Source organism: Sparus aurata, chromosome 22, assembly GCF_900880675.1.
Source record: "Sparus aurata chromosome 22, fSpaAur1.1, whole genome shotgun sequence".
In the NCBI taxonomy this organism is placed as follows: Eukaryota; Metazoa; Chordata; class Actinopteri; order Spariformes; family Sparidae; genus Sparus; species Sparus aurata.
The window spans coordinates 22,276,361-22,297,715 of NC_044208.1; the positions used below are offsets into that span (position 1 = coordinate 22,276,361).

Here is a 21,355-nt window from a genome sequence, read left to right on the forward strand (position 1 = left end):
ATTATCATAAGTTGCGAATTAATTTAACACTTGATAACTATTTTAACTGGCTGTCCAAAGACTGAACAAAATCTGGTATTAGCATATTTATTATCCTCTTTAACTGCTCAAATTGTGCATATTATGGTAGGTGAGTCAGAGCCCAGCAGAAAAGACCAGTTTCCTCTGCATTTTGAACAGGTGTGGGACTTCCTTGTTGGTAAGGTTTATAATTTAGGGTTAGGGGTTTGTCTAGATAACACCATGAGTGAGCTAATCCTGTCTTGGAAACCATAATAACCTTTACAAGCTAGGCTAAATTTGGGCTAATGGAGTGAAACAACTGAATTAGCATATTCGTTTATAGTTAATCTTTAGCTTGTGAGACACGTTAAGGGAGAATAAGAAGACAGGAAATGATTTTAGCCGAATTATTGTGTTTGTTTGAATGTTTGTGTTGAAGTGTGTTATCAGAAAAGGGGCTGACTCTGTTCGGTTGTGTTATTTATTCTTCCTTCTCTCCTCTCCTCTCTCCTCTGTCTGTTCAACCAGTGCAGGTAAATGAGATGCAGCTTTAAAAAAGCCAGATAGGAAAATTAACCTCAACTGCAGCCCTCCTCCCCAAAATTTACGTTTTCTCTCCCTCCAACTTTGACGCCATTGACGACGCTACAACTCCTGCCAAAAAACAAACAAACAACAACCTCCGGACAGCGTCGGGAAGGTCAAATCCCCTCCGCCCGCAGAGCTCCGGACCAGCCCGCGGTGCTCGCTCGACTTCCCCTCCGCCGCAGCCGCTGCAGGGGTGGAACCCGGACCGACCCGCGCCGAGAGTTCCGCGGTGTTCTAGCCGCCTCTCCCGCTCCATGCACCGGCGTGGAGTCTGGACGCAGTCCGCCTGCTGTGGAGCGATGGAACCCCGCTGCTGAGTCGACCCCCGTCGAGACAGGTAAGCACAGACTCCATTAATGACAAATTATTGTGTAACGAGGATTAATATAACAGCAGGCTAACCTAACGCCACCTGACTCCAGTGAAGTGTGTAAAGACAGTGATAGAGATGCTGCTTAATGTCATGATGCTGACGCGTGTGTTCCTATCAGAGGACTTGATGTACTTTTATAAAATAGTAAACTCACATCTGCTTTCAAATGCACCCTTTAAGTCATTTGATAATGTTACTGATTTTTTTCTGGTAAATTAATCATTTAAGCCAAATCAATGAATCCTTAGCTACCTAAAGTTGTTTTGTTTTTTTAAAATAGATACTTTCAAGGCCAGCAGCCTAAACTGTGTCCCCACATTGAGCCAGTGGACTGTGACCTCCCTGTGTGTCTATCTATAGTGTCTATAGTGTTACTGGTAACACCACATACACATTTACACACATATACACACGGGCCTATTTCAATGGCATATATTTGAATATAGCCCACTGACAGTTAACCGTTGACCTCCTTCCCCAATCTAAACTCGCTGAGGTCAATGCAAACCTGCAACGGTGGTGGTGGTGGGGTTGACTGTTTAACTGATGATTTATTGCAAATGCAAATATGTTGAATAACACGGCGACAGTTATCCATTTTCTTTCATATCATCAGGGATGTTTTTTGGTCAATGTTCTTGTATGCAGAAAATAAATGTTTAATAAATTGCACTGGTTGCACTGTGCAGAAGGACTGTATTCCCATTAGTTCTGGTGGTGGAGGATGTGTTCAGGTTCTTTAATAAAGCACTAAATAAAATCAAACAACATTACTAATACTAGTGTTAAAATACTCTGGTACTATGAAAAATCCTGCTTTGAAAATGTATGTTTGAGTAAGTACTCACTGCAGAAATATGGCCCCTGTGCTGTTATATCATTACTAGTAATGATTTTCTAGATATTATTTTACATTATTGTTGAGCAATAGACCGATTATCTGGATGATTATCAGGGCCGATATTCACCATTTAAACAATTATTGGGAATAGTGTTTTTTGTTCCTGATTGTCAACAACATAAATCAATTAAAAAATAAAAGCTTAAAGCTTCTGTTGGTAAGATAGTGATACTAATAGCTTTGGGATTGTAGGTCGGGTCGGCTACCGTCTGTAATTGATGGTTACACTTAAAAACCAACTATCTCACTGACGAGAGCTTGACGTAAATGTACTCCGTTACATTTCATCTCTGACTTCCTGCACAAAGAAATCCATCATCCTCACTAAACACAAAAAGCTGTAAGTGTTATTTTCTCTAATATTTTCTCCATTAAATATATTTGACCCTGGGCTAAAAATGTGAGTTGGAATCCCAAACAAAACTCCACTGACCTGATAACTATTTATTTATTTTTTTAATGACGTGCAGTACTCTTTTGTAGTAGCCTCCCCTTGTTGCTGCACAAGGACATTCCACAGTTTGTTTAGAGCCTCTCTCCCCTCATAAGGCGACGTTTGAGAAAGCTTTTTAATAAAGAAAAGATGCTCAGTGCTGAATTGCCGAGAGGGAAAAATAGTTTTTATTGGTCCTCTCATGGCGACTTTATGAAAACTAAGTGAAGAGGCTTTCACGCCTTACACACACAAGCAGACACACAACCTCCATTGTTCGGATGGAGGTCAGGCTACGCTCTTAAACAGCTGTCTCACCGAGAGCTGAATGCTGCTGATGTCGTGCCACTTTTGAGCCCCAAATGTACTGCAGTGTTCAAGGCTCATAGGTGTTCTTACATTCTTAAAGTCAGACAAGAAGTGACACTTGGTCTGCAGTCTGCCAAACTTGAGTTTTCTCCATCGAGTTCACTGTTCTCAAGTTCAGGTCAACAGACTGATCAGCACAGCAGTTATTTGTGAGATCAAAAATGTGACCGAAACTCTTCTTACTCATCTCAGAGTCAAGTTTTGTGCCACGATGACACTCAAGTGTTACTAAAATAGTGACCATAATAATCACTCACGACAGGAAGTAATACAATATGTGTCACTGTTATCTTTAAAGTACATTCTTTCTTTCTTTCTTTCTTTCTTATCAAATCAAATCAGTTTTATATATACAGCCCAAAATCACAATCAAATTGCCTTAGTGAGCTTTACAATCTGTACATCGAATGTCATCCTCTGTCGCTCGATTCGAGTGAGGAAAAACTTGCCGTATTGAGAAAAAAAAACTTTTTCAGGAAAATAAAACGATGGAAGAAACCTCAGGAACAGCCTCAGAGGAGGGATCCCTCGCATCGACAGAATATCTGATACAAATGATAATGTATGTAAATCATGTCGATCCAGGAGGATGACCGAGCAGGCCAAGGAATCGCAGAGCACATGACCTCCTCTCCAACTGCGGTGACCTGAACGAGGGCAGGCCACACAGGATAATTAGCAGTAAAACAGAGAATATCTGAGTGAAGAGGCATCAGATTTTTGTAGGAATATAGATATAAGGAGATAGTAAAACAGGGGAGGGCAATGATCCAGCAGATCCCAGGGTGTGTCGATCCAGATCCGTCAATATGTGAGGCAGCAGTAGAGGGAAGATGTTCCCAGGGGCCCGGGGTCCATCTGAAGGGAAAAGAGAGGAGGAGGAGGAGGAGGAGAAGTGACGCAGCTTGTGGGAACAGAAAATAAACACAAAAGATAGAGAAATACAATGTTAATCAGAACATCTTTCTTTCTTTCTTTCTTTCTTACATAAAATTACAACAAAAATATGGTCACTTCTTTATTTCCTGGATTATAGATTATAGTAATAGAGAAATGTTCCGCTACGTTTCAATAGGCTTTTGTTCTTTTGTCATTTTGAGCTGCAGTGCACAAAATGAGACCAAATGTAAGATCTATGCACTCTCAGTACGGAAAGTCATCAAAAGAATTTCGGTAATGCCAAAATTGCGCAAGAGATAAAGGAACAACTTCCTGTAGTTATCCGTCAAAACAGGAAGTGTTGCATATCTTGTCATCACTCACACTGATTAACAGAAAAACTCAAAATATGTATACATAAAGTAATATATATATGTGTCTTTTGGATTTCGCTCCACTTTTCAGAAAATACAGCCACTGTTACTCTTTACTTGGGTCTGATCTACAAATGTGATAAAAGAACAGAGAAGTCTGGTTGCTGCGACAGTTTCACCTGCAAACGAGACGGCGATGATCCACTCAGGCACTTTCTCCATCACGACCACAACTTATGGGAATGAAATGCAGCTGTGTGTGTGTGTGTGTGTGTGTGTGACTGCTCGTGTTTGATTTTTTGTTAAAGAAATCTCTCCAACAAGCTTCTCTCCTGGCGCTGCTCCAAGCCACAAGTGTTTTGGTAGAGTGGCAAGATAAAGTAGTTTTCTGCTCTCTTGGGATGCCGAAGCCTTTAGATAGAAACAGAAGCATTCCCCCTGTGTGTGTGTGTGTGTGTGTGTGTGCATGTGTGTGCTGGCTGGGTTGCACTCCGTTTCATCAAATCTAACTTTTTTTTCATTCTGGTTGTTTCACGGTGCTACAGATTGTGGTTGTGTGTGTGTGTGTGTGTGTGTGTGAAGAACCTCTTTCATGTTTTTTTGCATCGCTGTTTGATGTTTCTCTCTCTCTTTTTTTTTTTGGTAAACGTGAAATGTTGTGGTTGAGGGCAGTTTTTTCCCATCAGAGCTGAAAGTTCAGCAACGAAACATGCTCTGTCTTTTCTCTTAGTGTCCCGTCGTCTCACACTGCACGATCTTTTCTCATTTTTGCCATGGATGTAGTCCTTGTTTTGTGTGATTAGTGTTAATTTTGTTAGAGGTACTGCTGAAACAATCAAATGTATAAAATCAGCGTATTAACCAGGTTATTTAGTTTGATATTCTTCCTCTTCCTTCCTCCCCCTCCTTCCTTCCTGAACTCCTTCCTACCTTTGTCTCCTAATCGTCATCTCAACACTTCAGTTTTCTCACCTTTTCTGGCTGGTGGTTACTCAGTCAGTCTACCACTTCAGCCTGGACAGAAATAGCTAATGCCAGATGGATTTGTTATGAAATATTGTACCAACATTCATGGTCCCCAGAGGAGGAATCCACATTTCCTCAGTGATGCCTGACTTTTCCTCTTGTGCCACCATGAGGCTGGTATTTTATTCTTTTAGTTAAATGTCTGAACAACTTTTTGATTCATTGCCGTTATATTTGGTAAACACATTCCTGGTGCCCAGAGGATGGATCCTAATGACTTTCATCTAGTGCCATTATCTTAGGTTTATAGCCAAATAGCTCCAAAACTAATGGCATTCCCATTAGCCCTGAGCTGTAAGCTGCTTTGTTTACAGCTAATTAGCAAATGTTGGTGTTATTGATCCTAATGCATCCGTCTGGGTTAACATAGGCTGGTATAGGCTCGTAACACAGGCTCGCAAAGACTATCAGTCTTACAATGAATGCCTTTTTTTTGCAATTAAAGGAGTCTCTCTCCTCTCCTACAGTGTGTATATTTCTGTAACAGTCTGATTACATTTTGATAAATTAATTTAGTCAAAAAACTGATATTTGACAACACAATGGTTTTCCATCCATCCCGGTCAAATTGTATTTGCTGATAATCCGTAAAGCTCTGGGAAAAAGAAGTCTTTGTTTGAGTCGTAAAAGCTTCTAATACACATTTTGTGACGATGCTGCAGGATGTTAAAATTAAAATTGAACCTCCAAGTCGGCATAATAAGCTATAAAATTGCACACATTATTCGCCCCGAACTCCTGGCAGCGGTTCATAAAGCCCTGTGTAAACTCTCAACAGCAATTACTGCAGGACTATCCTCCACCAAACAGAAAATAAGATCTACAAAAAGGGTAATGGGGTGATGATGTGAACGTTTCCATCAGCCCCTAACAAGTTTCGCAGCTTCCCTCGCGTCCCCTCTTCATCCGCCTTTGTTCCTTCCAATACTGAGGAGACGGAGAGCTTAGTTAGTCAAAGTTAATCAGCAGATCCGGCACCCTGGAGGCCGAACTGCATTCACTTCACAGCACAATAGACACATTGTCCCCCAATACGTTTATCATTCGCAAAGCCATATTCTCCCAGTTTATTTGTTTGACCTCTGAACACACACTGGTAATTACACAACCGCCTCCCCCAGTTTCTTTTTTTCTCCTTCAGCGCTCCCTCCCCCCCTCCCTGTCTCCCCCTTTCTGTCAGTCTCCCTGCTTCTTACTGTTTCCACACAATCCTTTTTTTTCTTTTTCTGAGGAAATAAAGGTCTGAAATTAATTTGTAGAGGCCAAGATTAATGTTGGGAAATGGAATATGAGAGCACTTTATCATGAGCTAAGGGTGATTAGTGGAATTCAGATTGATTAAGAATGAGCTGTTAATACATTTGCTTCTGACAGCGGGCCTATGGACCAGTGTCGACGTACTCTTTACCTCACAGTTAAAGGTCCATTGTACGTGATTTAAGATGATGACTGCAACCAACTGAACACCCCTCGTCTCTAAGGAAGAAACTGCCAAAATAGAAAATAAAAAAATTGAAAAATACATTAATTAAATTTAGGCATTACTTAATTCATTAAATCTGACCTAAATGTTGATTTTATATATAACTAAAGACATGAATAAATGGATTTAAAAATTACTAAATAAAAATGAATATTATATGTAAAAGTAGATAAATCGGGGACAAACTACAAAGTTTGATAAATGTCAATTCATGTCACATTCTATAGATTAATTAATGCCTGCGTTTGTTTTTAATATTATTTTTGGTGCATTTGTTATCATTTTGATTCATTTATTGAGTCATTTATTTGTTCTATTATTAATTGGCTCCTAAAAATGCCAGAGGCCTTCTCTAGACCAATGTTTCCATTCTGGGCTACTATAGAAACATGGCGGTGTAACATTGCAGACTCTGTGTAAAAGGTAATAAAAATATGATTCAGGCGGTAATTTTTACATAACATGGTGGTCCAACTTATATAACATTTCTAATGTGCTTATTTTATTTACTGTATCGTTTGCTAGCACCTTCAGCGTTTAACCTATGACGACACCTTGGAACACTTCTGGTTTTGAGTAATGTTAGTGAACGTGTTGTTATAAAGACGATATGAAAAAATGATATACACTTTGAAATAACAACATTAAAAAACACTATTTGTATGTATGCTATTCACAGGTGTAACTGTAAACAAACATTGGTATTGGTCAATGAAATCAATTATGTTTTAACTATTATTCATAATTATGAATGTTATGTTCATTTGATGTATCTTGATGGTTTTGAGTGTTCCGCCTCTGTGTCTGCAGTGTGATGTAGCACGCCTCCCCCTGGTGGGCTGCGAGGGCATGAGACTGCGAGGAGGGCGGGATTTCAACCCTGACTCGCCTCTGGAACTGGCCCCTCCTCCTCCTCCCCGTCCTTCTGTTGGCTGGTTACCTGGCGTCCTCACCAAAGGTGTACGCCTCCGTCTGCGCTTGGATCGCAGCGACGACCGGGGGCGGGGCTGCTGGCAGCTGGTGGACTTGGAGGCGGCGTCAGAGCCAATTGGGCGTAGACTGAGGAGCGGGGCCCACGACGCCTGCGCACAAAGTAAGAGTTGATTCTTAACGGGAATGTTTTTATGTAGACAAGTGGTTGAAAAACATACATCTCCAGAGCTTATGGAACGGATCACTTACCCTTAAAAACACAGAAATGTGATTGTGAATGAATAATTGAGTGTTGGGTCCAAACTGATTGTTTTGGTTATGTTTGTGTTCTGAGGGTCGGTTCCAGCTTCTACCAAGGTTTGTCAGCCAATACTATTACGCTGTTGGAATCATGTGGTGTACGTGTTTCGTTAGTGATTTAGAGCCTTCGTCGTTGCCATTTTGTGGGGAAAAATGTAAAACCGTCCAAGTTCTACGGTATGCACCTAGAAATGGTACTGCCTTAATGTTAGCTAGTTAGTGTCAGTGCCATTAACGTTAGCATGGTTAACGTTAGCATTGTTAACTCAAGCGTTGTTAATGTTAGCTAACATTAGCAACATTAGTGTTAGCTAGCTAAGGTAGTAACGATAGCTACAAAGAACTGCAACAATTAGCTACAACCACTCGAGGACGATTCTCAGTACTTTATTTTGAAGGTGTTCTCTCATTTAAACATCATATTGTACGTACTCCTGTTATATATTCTTTTCATATTCTATTGTCAATCCTCTAATTTCGATTTATTAATTGCAAACCTTTTTTTTAATCTTTTGTTGTTTGTTCTTAGTTCTATGTTTATCCTGTTGCACCATAACATTGAGACTCATTCCTTATATGTGAAAACTTGCTTGGCTATAAACCAGACTATTATTCTGATTCTGGTTTGGTAAAATGGAGTTGAGTAAAAAAAGTACAAAACACAAATGCAACTGTCTTGATTGAAGTAGTGAAAATGAAAATATGTATGTAAAGTAGGAGTGGTGGCCATTGTCGACATCATCAGTGGGAAACAGAGCAGCTCAAGAGGACAATTTCAAACGTAGTTAATTTACATGCACTTGTGTTAATGCATGCGTATAAATACACATATGAGTGTGTAAAGAGCGTTTTTATATTCTGTATGTGATTCGCCAAACGTTCCGATGTTTTTCCCCCCCTGACCTGTGACTGATCAAAAGAACAACACTCTTCACCTTCCCCTCAAGTCTTCTGGAGTGTGTTGCGTTACAAAGAGTGCTCGGCGGAGACAAGGATGGCAGGCTGTGTGTGTGTGTGTGTGTGTGTGACGGCGTGTGTGTGCGGATGCTTGCTTATTTAATACACACATTGTTGTTTATGCGTTTTATTTATTCCCACCTTATCACATGACTCTGGCGCAGGATCCGATTTCACTGTCTGTTACCATGGCGACGCCCTGCCTGAGCTGTAAATAAATTCAGGGGGTTTGTTACATTGATTAGACCACACACACACACGCACGCACACACCAGCGAGGATATATTGTTTCGAGTTAAAATGCACTTATTTTATGCATACATTTTGTCGTGCGTGTGTGTGTGTCACTGTGTATAAACTGTTTGTGCATGTGTGTGTAGGTGTGCAGTTCAGTGACGCGTTGGCATAACTCACTTCATTGCAGTTTCCCCCCTCTGCATAAGTGAGAGCAGATACAAATCTCCATCCCCCGAAGCTGCTGATTAAGTTATGCTAATCATTGCTGATCATTGCTGCATTACTGTGGCCATAACAGCGAGCGCCGACTGCTTTTTCAACACGCAGCCTCCACAACGGAGAGACAATATCCCTACGTGGGAAAATAAAACGGGGCGTAGGGGTTCGCTGATCGTGTAATTGCTTAATTAGCCATAAACAAATTAGGCTGTGGTCCCAAATGTGATGTGTTAGGGCGCGGTGCAGTGGTGCAGATCTTTCCACCCTTTGCCTGCAAAAAAATAAATAAAAATGGTGTTGTTTCATATCGTCAGCCAGTGTTAATGGGCTTCACCCTCCTTGTATCCAATTCTTTTTAAGTAAAAGATGATTATCTGCTCGCTCTCTCTCTCTCTCTCTGGGTCTGTCTCCATCTGCAGTGTGATGCACCGTAATGGGACGGGACTGATTGAGGAGGGACATCAGGATTAATCTCACTGTGTAATTACTTTTATGATTTATGGGTCCCTTCCTTCATACAGACTCACTGGACGCCCACCATTGCAGCCAGTACAGATGAAGTGTGAGAATGTGTCGGAGCTGCGACGATCAGTCGATTAATTTCATCGAGAAATAATTGGTTGCCAGATATTTAAATAATAATTGTTCCAGTTGTTATTCAAGAGAAATATATGAAACATTTGCAGGATCTGCATTTTGTAGTTTTGGAGAAGACATTTTTCTCGGATGAATACATTGAATAAACAAACTGACCTTAAAGGACAACACAATTTCATACTGATTTACTTTGTTTCTGTTTGGCGGACCCTGCCATATCTCTAGCTTCAAACTGTTTTCTTGGGACCTTATTTTCCTTTGAAAACAGCTTGTTTACTCACTTATGGAATAAATAAATATTTCTGAGGTTGTATTATTACCTCATTTATATTCTGAATTTGAATTTCTTCTCCGAAACGACACAATGCTCCCTTTAACTGGACTAAACAGGATTTGCTGATTTTTCTTTGTCAGTAAATGAAGAGTCTTTGGGTTTTGGATTGTTTGTTGGACAAAAGAAACAATTTGAATGCGTCACTTTGGAAAACTGTAATGAGAATTTTTTTTATTATACTAATTGATTAATCATGAAAATAATTGGTAGGTTAATAAATAATTAAAATAGTCACGAGTTGCAGCCCTAGAATGTGTGGCAGAATTCATTATACATACCTTGCTGTTTATTGTCCCTTCTGTTTATTCGGCTTTTTAGCAATGAAAACCCTGAAATGAGTCTGACCTGTCAGATCCCGTGTTTAAACAGCCCGTGAGCTCAGCTGACTCCAGACAAATCTCTTTACATGCTGGCAGCGGCTGTGTGTGTGCGAGCTCGGGGCACGCCGGCGTTTGATCCTCCCTGTGAAAGGTTAACCTGATTTTGATTGAGTGTTAAAACCCCACCAGTGTGGCTTCTTTGACCGCGGACGGGAAACAGGGCGTAACTAATCGATATGTGGCGGTGAAGGGAGAAAAAACAAAAAAAAAAAACCTGAGTTGCACGCCACACTTGTAGCCGACGAGAACAAATAAGCACTCCGGAGCCCTGCTTTTTCTTTTATTACTGCGCCTCGGTGGGGGAAACACGCACCACCTTGCCTTTGGCAGGTCTTTTTTCTTTCCACGTGTAGATTTTTTATTATAGATAAAACAAAAAGCAGCGTACACGAGCTGACACTGAGGCAGAGAGAGTCTATAAATAAAAGGAAGACGGTGAGCCTTGACAGCAATAAGATCTTTTATCACAAACAAAAGCAGCCGAGTAATCCTGAAGGGCTTCTGCTGGAGCCCTTTTGATGTTTACAGAAAAATGGATCTCTTGTTACCTGAAAGCCAAGAAAAGTTCAAGCATTTTTCCAGGATGATTATAAAAGACCTCATATTTTAGGATTTTTTGGTGCGCTTCTTGGACCGGACTGTGGAAAAATAATGTCTTCAGAAATAATTTGAGGACAGATTACAGTTTGTAACCTGAGCGCTCGCAGCACCAAACACCGCACAGCTTGAATCCCTTGTCAGCCGCTCTGAGCTCTTTTTTTTTTTTTTTCTTTTTTTTGAAGACAGAAAAAAAAAAACCCCTGAGCTGCGGCAACTGTAATTACATTACAGTCCCACACAGCCACACACAGACACATGCACACACACACATCGTTTTTGAGCTCAGCAGGTCTGCCGGCTGCCGCGGGATGTTAGAGGCGTGTTGCCATGACGACTGAAAGGGGACACAGAGGAAGGGGGTTAGGGTAGAAGGGAGAGGGAGGAGGGGGTTGTTTCGGAGGAAGATTGAGGAAGAGAGAGAGAGAGAGAGAGACGCAGCAGAGTTGCCGGTGTCTTGACAGCGTGTAGCAGCAGAAAACAGTCGAGGCAGACTGCTGGAGATCCATCAGGGGAATATTCAGAAAAACTGCCGCTGGAGAGAAGCGTCACACAGACAGTGATCACCAGACGACTGTGTGCATGGTAGGCAACGCTCTGAATGATGATTGTGTGCAAATGTTGAGGCTTTTTTTTTTTTTTTTTTCATGTGATTTGGTCTGAGAGGAACAGGATAGGGAGGCATCATGCATATTCACGTGCTCTTGTCTGTTCCTGTTTTTTCCTCTTTCTGCAATGACAAATGCTGTCATGGCAGGAGGGGGATTTTATTCTCGACAGTGCCGAGGTCTGTTTGTTATTCAGGTGTTAAAGAATATCAGGTATAAGAGGGGTAATTAGGAGAACACTGTTCAGTAGGAGTCAGTCAGCACAGAGGGACTCCTGATTCAAAGGCCACGTCAGGTGAGCTCTGAGACTGCGCTGCATGAATGAAATGATGGAGAGATCGATTGAGAGAGGGGCTGCGCTGTGGAAGTCACGGCCATGTGGGTGAATGGCACTGAGACAAAACACTGTGTGCGAGTGCACACTTGATTCATTGTTTGATTGTGTGGGTGTTGTGGGTATATGTGCTTTGCTTTCACTTCCTGCCTGTGTGTGTGTGTGTGTGTGTGTGTGTGTGTGTGGCTTTGTCTCTCTCTGTGCAGTAATGATATTTATTGCAATCTTTGCAGTCGAAGAGGGGGAGGGGTGAGGAGGAGTACAATGCTGTGTGTGGCTTTGTTTCTACAATTTCCTATAGTTTTTCTGTGTGTGTGTGTGTGTTTGTGTGTGGAGGGGGCAGTCTCACTTGTGCGTCGAAGTTTCCGCTCCGGTTCGGAGGCAGTGGTGCGTGCACTTTAAAGCTGCCACTTCCTGTTACCTTTCAAATGACACTCGATATTCTCTCTGTCTCTCTCAGGTCTGATGAGTACCCTGTCTGCCGGCTCAGAGATGCAGACTCCCGCCCTCGGCCCACAGTTCATGGCCGGGCCACAGGGTAAGGTACCGGGCCGGAAGAGAGGACGGCCTCCGATCCGTAAGCTGGAGTTCCAGAGCCACTACATTGAGCCTATGATGCCTCTCAAGGTCCCGAAGAAGAGAGGCAGGAAGCCTGGCTTTAAGGTCAGTCAGTCATCATTTGAGTTGTGCTTTATCTATATATTTTATATATTTCTCTTTTGTTCTTGTAAAAAAAAGGTTTTATATTCAGATTTCTCAATTATGTGTTTTCTTGTAAACACAACTAGTGAACACATTAAAATCAGAATTGTTTATGTCGACACAGCTAGCGGCTTTCTTCTTCTTCTGGTGATTTGTTTGGTTTGTTGGCACGATACTGCAACCGACTGTCGATTAGTGGTTAAGCATAAACACCGTAGGTGTGGCACAGTAGGAATGTGTCATGTACGTTAGCACCATCATATGTGCGCCATTAGAGCACGAGAGCCAAACAAACCAGACATCCACTCAACAAAATATTGCTCCACAGTGCCTCTAGTGGTCAAAAAGTCAACCAAGCACCTTTAATTATTGGTTTATTATTGGTGGTGACATTGCTATCTGTAAAAAAAGTGTAGGGCTTTTGTCATAAATACTGGTATTGGTGTATGGTAATATTAAAGTTTTTTTTTAAGATTATTTTATGGCATTTTGCCTTTATTGAGCTACACACAGAACTAGCCACGTCTAACTTTTACCAATCTTGATATTATAATAATTCTTAGAATTAATAATCATCAGTGGTATCGATGTCACTATGAACACGGATTTTAACATAGCTTCTCTATTGGTATGGTACTAATATTTACAGTGGTGTGGCTGTAAGCGATGGAGTTAGTTTTAGTTGTGGCAGAGACTTATATTTGGACTTTTCACCATCTAAAAATGTCCACGCTTCTAACACTTAACTGAATGACTGAATATATCTAAAACAAATGACCAGTCCAGGCAGGGTTGCAACAATATACAGGTTTCAAGGAATACCGTGGTTTGGTACGTTTACATTTGCTCATCTATGGTATTGAATTTTACCACATTAGTATTAAAAATATATATACTTCCAGTCTGTCGGGACATCGTGTCGGACAAAGCTTTTGTTACATTGGATAAAAACCTTCTATTTTCATTCTTTTAAGAGTCTTTATAATGGAAAATAATATTGACCAGTGTGCCATATACCACAATACCACATATATTTTCTGAGACCCTAGTCTCAGCTATATTTACTTCTAGAAATGCATAATTATGTCAGCTTGTTGTCAGCTTTAAAATTAAGTATCTGCATCGACCCGTAATAAACATGTGCGCTAATATGACAGGCTGATGAGATGAGGTTTAATTATGCGCATGCCTCATGAACCATATCACATAGTTTTCTTATTTTTCCAGGTGAATGTGCTCATTTTGAAAAGCATTGTATGCCTACATCCACCAGTGCTTCATCATATTAAGACTAGACATAATAATACTGTGTGTTGAAAGAGAGACTTAATGTTTTATGCAGTTAGATAGAAAAATGTCAGTCTGTCAAAATTAGTTGAATTGTGAAGCCACCCGATGGCCATTGACCCATTTATTGTCTGATGCTTGATGTGAATTACAGTGATGGGGCCTACTCGTCCTTATATATGCTTTTTATATACTGAAACACTACAGATTTATATGTGTGTGTGTGTGTGTGTGTGTGTGTGTGTAGCTGAAGCCCAGGATGGTGATGTCCCCACTAGCCAACTCTCCTCCCAGCAGCACGCCAGAACCTGAGATGGGTTCCCTCCCGCAGGATGCTGCTATCGTCCCCCACTCTGCCACACCTCAAGTCCTGACAGGTAATAACATACACACTGTAGATAAACTTTATCATCTTAAAGATGGACTATTTAATTTTTGGAAATATTTTCTATTTATTTATTTATTTTGTCATTGGTTTTCATGACTCTATGGATTGAAAATACAAACTGTCATCAAAGGGACAACACACATTTGAGATTGTGTAACTTACATTTGTAGGACCTGAGCTTCACACAGCGTTCTGGGGACCTAATTACCCTCTGAGGACGTCTTGTTTGTTTCAGTTATGGACATACATCAAAGAGATATTTCTGAGTTTGGATTATTACAACCTTAATAATGCTGTAAATGTCGTATTTCTAAGTGTTAATTTGTTTTCCAAACCTACGTGGTGCACCTTTAACCTTTATGGGCACTTTTATGTAGGAAGTCGTAAATGATTACAGGTCTGAACAGAGTTACATGTGATGGGAATGCTGGGGGAAGCAGAGTGATTTGTTCAAGACATATGCTAATGATTTTTTTTTTAAAGCCTTGAGACCTGTACCAGCAGGAAGGTGTTCCTAATATTTTTACACTTATTATACACTCACAGCTTGATGTGGTGGTGTGACTCTTTGCTCTCCCTTCCTCTCTTTGTTTTTTTTTTTGTATCTTATCTTTTTCATCCCTCTGCTGCCCCGCTCCGACTGCGTCATCAATTCAGTGCTAAAATACACGCGTCTCCCCTCTGCAAGTGTCAGCGTGATGTTTCTCTTCTTTGTTCTCCACACACACAGAAGACTTGTTCTCCATGACAGAAACATGCGTTCCGATGTAAAAACATTACACTTGTGTGTATGTTGAATCAAAAAAACTGCTTCGATGGGCTTACTGTGTATGTTTGCCTACTTTCAACTCACATCCTCTTTCATATTCCCTTTTTAATCTTCTCGTCCAGTATTCCTCGCCTGCTCAGCCTCTGGAGAAACCCAGACATTTTTAATTCTTTCAGAAAAAGGAAAATACATCTCATTCAGTCATCCTGTCTCTCTCGCCTTTCATTTTTTTTCTCTTTCTCTCCTTTTTTTCCCCCTGCTCTGAATAAGCAAATATTTAAAGATTGTCTTCAGTGTATTTGAGGTGGGGAATAGGGGAATCTCGTGTGTCGAGGACCAGCGCTTTGCTCTTTGTTCTTGCAAATCATAAAAAAAAGTGTTTGATGTCAGACTGTAGACATTCAGAGGCAAAGTGCACACACACATATACACACTCTACAATCCAGTGTTGCTCCCTGTGGTGCCACCAAAACACATATGTAAATCACGTCTCTGGTGAAATGGAGAAGCAAAAAATAGTCCCATGTATTTTAGGGATATCTTTTGGGATACTGTCGAAGCAGTGTGCATACTCTCTCAAATACTCATTTATATTTATTTGAAAAAAATTATATATTTGAGATGGTGGGATGTAAAGATATAAGAAAAAGCTGTTTACTGTAATATATGAAGGCAGCTCTCTACACTACTGTATGTATGTCAATCTATAAGCCCTCCAAATGTGCAGATCTTATCCCGTAATTGATTTCCTCACAATACAATACAATACGTTTGACCTTTGTGTGAGCACAAAGTAGAGGTAATTCAGAATCATCTCAGCGGAGTATTTCGCTCTCATAAATCTGTCATGTGGTAAATCCATAACTGCCTGGCTCTGGCATCACCAGCAGGCATCTACATTATTGACAAGCTGAAAAAAAAAAACGGTGGGCACAAAGGGAGCAGATTTAGAGGAATTACCGACTACCTTTCAGAGGTTTCACATCCAGTTACAAGCTGAGGGGCTTTAATACAGCTTATGTGTGTATTTATTTAACTGTCTGTTTAAGGAACATGAAAAATGAAATTGCTGTCTGGTATAGTACATAAGTCTGCAGGCGTTATATTGGCCCGAAAGCAAAATGAAATATTTATATTTTAACATACTTGTGCAATACATTCAAAACCAGCCTCTTCAGAGAGAACCTCATGCTCATCCTGTGGTTCTTTCTGCTGCTTGCAGCTTTCTGCAACTGCCATGGCATAATTGTGTATAGAGTATACACATAATCTGGTTGTAAAAACTCACACACACATCTTATGGTCTCAGTGAAGTCAAAGCCTTATTCAGTGTCAATGGATAAGCTCCAGATTTTATATTTCTCCATTCTCCTTGGAGAAAGCAGGCACATCTCATCTGGGGTATGCATTCTTGCCAACCTTGAGACCTCAAAATTAGAGATGGTTTTGAAAAAAACAAAGCGGGTTTATTTACTGTATTCTGGTGACTTTAAAGAATTAAAATAACAAGTACAGTGCAACAGCATTTTACTTTTTTAAATACTTTTTATTTTCTTACGAATTGTTAGGAAAGAATGAGGATAATTCGGCCCTGTGGCCTGAATGGTGTGAATCTCTGGTATAAACTAATATTTACAAGTTTTCATTAATTCATAGAGAGTCTGTGCTCGACACTACCATTTGTCAGCCTCTTGATGATGATCCCTGTGATTGACAGAAAAATCGATGTAGCAGATTTTACAAAACCTTGAAAACCTTCCTTGAGAAAGGGGAATTCTCCGTCTCTTACTCACTGTGGAAGATGAAGCACAACAGTACAGTAAACTACAAGCCGTACAATGCCAGAATTGTCATGTATCGGGAAAAATAAGGGAGGATTGTTACACTGGGAGAAAAATTGGGGAGAGCACTGAAAATCTTGGCAAGTATGGTATTATGAAGGAAGATATCCTAACGCCACATTGTTGCATCTCCTCCAGGTGCATCCATAAAAAACTAAGCTCCATCAGCAATGGCCTTTAACTTAATTAGGAATGTAAGATAATCAACTGGCTGCTGTCATTGCTAACAGTTAGCTATATGGAAACAGGATATAAAACTAGCTCCACTGTTAGTTATCACTGTTTTGTCCACAGACATACACAGACATGTTACCTGGTGACAATATCTCCATTGCTTTGAGGATTACCCATCATACCTTGCTAATACTGCTCAATGCAGGTAATATAAATTTATAACATCAGGTGGCATATTTGTCCTATTAATTGGGATTTATAATGAATCATTTCAACTATGTTACACAAGCTGTACCCAGCACGCCCACATATTAGTCCCCACCAATACGTTGTCTTGTACAAACTTTTGTGCCAACTGATCCATTGGATGTTGGTATATTTCTCAGGATAAGTGTAAACTTAAACACTAAAGAGATTTCCCAGGTAGAATCTGCTCTGATGATGTCACTTTCCTGTCGATCCTCTCCCAGGAGAGACAGCAATGCCTGGTGACTTCCTGTGTGATCCACCAGTGGACTCCAAGCGGTACGCCGTAGACCCCAGCGACTCCGCCTTCAATGTCATGACGTCACAGTACCCGCTGAAGCACTCCTATGGTTACCGTGGCAGCAGCTGCTCCACTCCGATGGGTTTGTGCAGACAGGCGTCGAGCCCAGCAAGCTTCCAGGACGGAAACAGGAATGGTGAGGCTGTGTTTTGTATTCAGATGTAGTACACCCGGCGCACAAGTGAACAAGCGGTGTTACACATTTCAGACCACACTCATATGTTGATTTCCAACATCAGTGTTCTATTGGCACTTAAGATAAACCAGTTATAAATTTAGCTTGAACATTTTCCTCCGATGTCGCTGTCAGGGTGAGGAGCTCAAGTCGTATTAACGTAGGGAATCTGACAAATTGTTATCATTTCAACACTTTTGATTGATCAGCAACTGAGAAGATGGCGGATAGTGAAAATCTAGAGCAACATCTGGCCATATTTTAAGGTAAAGCAGCATATTTAATAACCCATTTGCTAACGTCAGCATTCAACCACTTCAACTACTTCCACTTCCTTTTGATTGCATGCAGTGTCTGTCACTTCCAGGTTTAAATAAATGTGAGATGTGTGCTGGTATTTTTGGGATTAATTTACGCATTTCCTATTGTATCATGTAACACTAACAAACAGTCATGTTACCTAGGAAGTGGTTGAATGCTAATGTTAGCTAACGGAGGCTAATTGTTTTAAAAAATATGCTGTTTTTCCTTTAAAGATGGCCAAATTTCCCTCTAGATTTTCACTATCAATTGTTTGTTTTTGTTGCTCATCAATTAGTGAGCCTCACACCCTGAGTGTGATGTCAGAGTAATATGGCTGCTGTGTGAATGTCGTCCATTAACACCCTGAAAAAAACTACAAATTGTCTACAAACAAGACAGAACGTGTTAATTAGTGAGTTTTAGAGGTGCTAGTAGGTGCCAAGCTATCGATTCCCCCTGTTTCCAGTCCAATGCTAAGCTAAGCTAACTATCTCCTTGCTGTAGCTACATATTAAACAGACAGATATGAGACTTTTGATTTTCCAGTCTAACGCATCATAAGAAAGCAAATGAGAATTTTCCCTGAAATGTTTTGTCTATTTGGATATTCATCATGTAAACCATCTTCACTCCACGTGTTCCGCTGTGCTACCTAGCTTACAGTCCGATGCCTGACTCTGGAGATTGCAAGCGTCCTACTGGTAAGGACCCTTCCCGCTGGGGTGTGGAGGAGGTCGTCTGGTTCATCAAAGATGCTGACCCCCAAGCCCTGGGACCCCACGCTGAAGCGTTCAGGAAGCATGTGAGTGCAGAATAATTGTACTGTAATGCTAAATGTATTGGAACAGAGCTTTATATCCCAGCATGCCTTGAAACTCCTCAAAAAAGACATTGTGTGTAGACTTGAACTTAGAAATCTGTTACAAGACAACTGCATCAGCCTGTTCCCTCTGTTCCTGAGTATAAACCAGCAGATATGGAGGCTGAATGAAGACTGTTACAGCACAGTGAGGTCCAGCCCCAAGCTATATTACAAGCCTTTTAACTCCCTATAAACCACTGTGCTGCCTATGATCCTTGGGCAGGACTGTGGCTTAATATTTAAAGTGGGCAGGCTTTTTCTTATCATAGCTGAAAGGCTTTGAAACACCCTGAACGCAGGATAGAAGTGTTGTTAATAAAGCAAACTCTATTTTTGATGTAAAACTTGTTGCTTTTCAAGTCTTCATATGAACTTTTTCGTTAGTTCTAGGTGGTTTTCAACTTTTATAATGTGATAACTTTGTTTTTTAATTAGTTATACTTTTCATAGCGTTTTTCTGTTTGTGTGTTTCAGGAGATAGATGGAGACGCTCTGCTCTTGCTGAAAAGCGAGATGATGATGAAGTATCTGGGACTGAAGCTGGGCCCTGCGCTCAAACTCTGTTACCACATCGACAGGCTCAAACAGAATCGGTCATGATTTGCTGCGGAGGAGCCAAACTCATGACCGCCGCTGACTAAAACTGTCCAACTGCGGATTCTCTCTCAAACTCTCAGCCATCAGCAACACATCGTGAACGCCTTTGGATCCAGAAGCGGTTGCTTTTCATCTTGATCATCGGCTACAGGGCATCTGAATGGCTTCAGATTGTAAATAGCTCGGCTCCACACGATTGCTATATCAAAACTTGTATTGACGTCCACGCTGCAGTCTGCACACAGCTTACAAAGACACAGGAGCTTCACAAACTCGTATGGTGCTTTACCTCTTTATCATATTTAAACTGAAACAAGCTGCTGCAGTTTTAAAAATAGTCGTTTTGTGAGTTAGTTTTGCTGTAAACTGATGATAATGTTGAGCCAGGTATCACTCCTCGACACAAACTGTAACTATTATCTGGTCTCTGGAGGTACTCAATCTGTAACTTGCGTAAGTCACTGTTGAGTAAATCCAAATCAAATCCTGACCGGTTTTTCATCAAGGTTTTATCTGATTATTAGAATGTGAAATGAAAAACTGCATCAGAAACGTTGTTGTGAAACGAAGTGATTTGCTTACACAAGCATATGTTTTTAACCACAAACCACAGCGCAACAGTGAAGCGATAAGGCGTGATCACAGCGGCACGTAGTCACACAGCGCTGACAATGACAGGAAGGAGAGCAGATGCTGGGTTTTAGTAAATCGTATATCATGTGACATTCGCTGGTGTTGAAATGACAATATTTCAGTCTACCTTGCAAGGCTTTTTTGTTTTATTCGAGGTTGCAAAGTAGCATGAGAGAAAGCTTGTAGCAGACTTGGTGCTCACTGAAACCGTTGCTGCCACTACAACCACAACACTTTAACAGATTAATCAACTTGTACACTTCATCACTGTCTCTTCCAGATAAAGCTACAGTTTACATTCCTCTCATGCAATACCTCGTCAGTCATTTTGAATATAAATAATAAAGCAGTTTTTGGTCTGCTGACTATAAAAAAGTGACAAACTATTAAGTGAAACGTCTCGAGCATTAAGAGTAACTTTTTCTTTGTTCATTTTTGCAGCCACCAGAAACAGTTTTGTCATATAAAATTGTGCAGACGACAACTTGCAAACACATTAATGATCGGTCACACGCAGTATATGACAAACCTGTACAACTTGCTTTGTTTGAAACTGACTGTAAAGTACTTGTTACTCACTTTAGTATTTTGTGTTCTACGTGTTTTTGCTTAACATTGTCAAAGTCAGTGTGCCACAGACTTATGTGAGTGCAGCATGTATGTCTATGTATGAAGTCTGTATTTTTGGACCGTCTTCAGCCCTAGTGAGCTATTGGCTGCATTTTTAATTTTCTAATTTTTGATTAGATAAATTGATTTCAGTGGATATGGTGAATTTGTTTTTTGTTTTTTTAATCATCTGTGAGCCATATTTCATCAATTTTGACTCTCAAATGACACTCCTTTTTCTTTTTAATACAATGTTTTTTAAAGCATACCTTTTTCAGACAAAATAAACCTTCTTCAATGACGCCTGGCCTATCATTATTATTATTATTATTATTATTATTGTTATCATCATTATTATCATTATTATCATTATTATTATATTGTTGTTGTTGTTGTAGAGGTATATGTATTTTTTTTATTTATTTATTTTTAATTCGGAACCATAATTTATTTTAGGAAAAGCTCTGTGTATGTATCTTTGCTAAATTATTTTATTTATGTATTTATTTATTTTGAATCATGAACTCCAAAGGGATCCCAAAC

At 40.4% G+C, this 21,355-nt stretch overlaps 1 protein-coding gene and 1 long non-coding RNA gene across 2 annotated transcripts in view; one reads left to right on the top strand and one right to left on the bottom strand.

Moving 5' to 3' along the window:
* The first annotated feature begins 7,244 nt into the window (after positions 1–7,244).
* Positions 7,245–21,114, top strand: scml4 (Scm polycomb group protein like 4). The gene is made up of 6 exons (XM_030405819.1): positions 7,245–7,522; positions 12,386–12,588; positions 14,162–14,291; positions 17,557–17,769; positions 18,768–18,913; positions 19,448–21,114. The coding sequence occupies exons 1-6, from the start codon at positions 7,279–7,281 to the stop codon at positions 19,571–19,573; spliced, it is 1,062 nt and encodes a 353-aa protein (XP_030261679.1). The 5' UTR covers positions 7,245–7,278; the 3' UTR covers positions 19,574–21,114.
* Positions 7,406–21,355, bottom strand: part of LOC115574339 (uncharacterized) — a 118,349-nt gene continuing 104,399 nt past the window's right edge. The window contains exons 3-4 of the long non-coding RNA XR_003982469.1: positions 8,761–8,827; positions 7,406–7,511 (exon numbers count right to left, since the gene is read on the bottom strand). This is a non-coding gene — a long non-coding RNA (uncharacterized LOC115574339). The remainder of the gene's footprint in view (positions 7,512–8,760; positions 8,828–21,355) is intronic.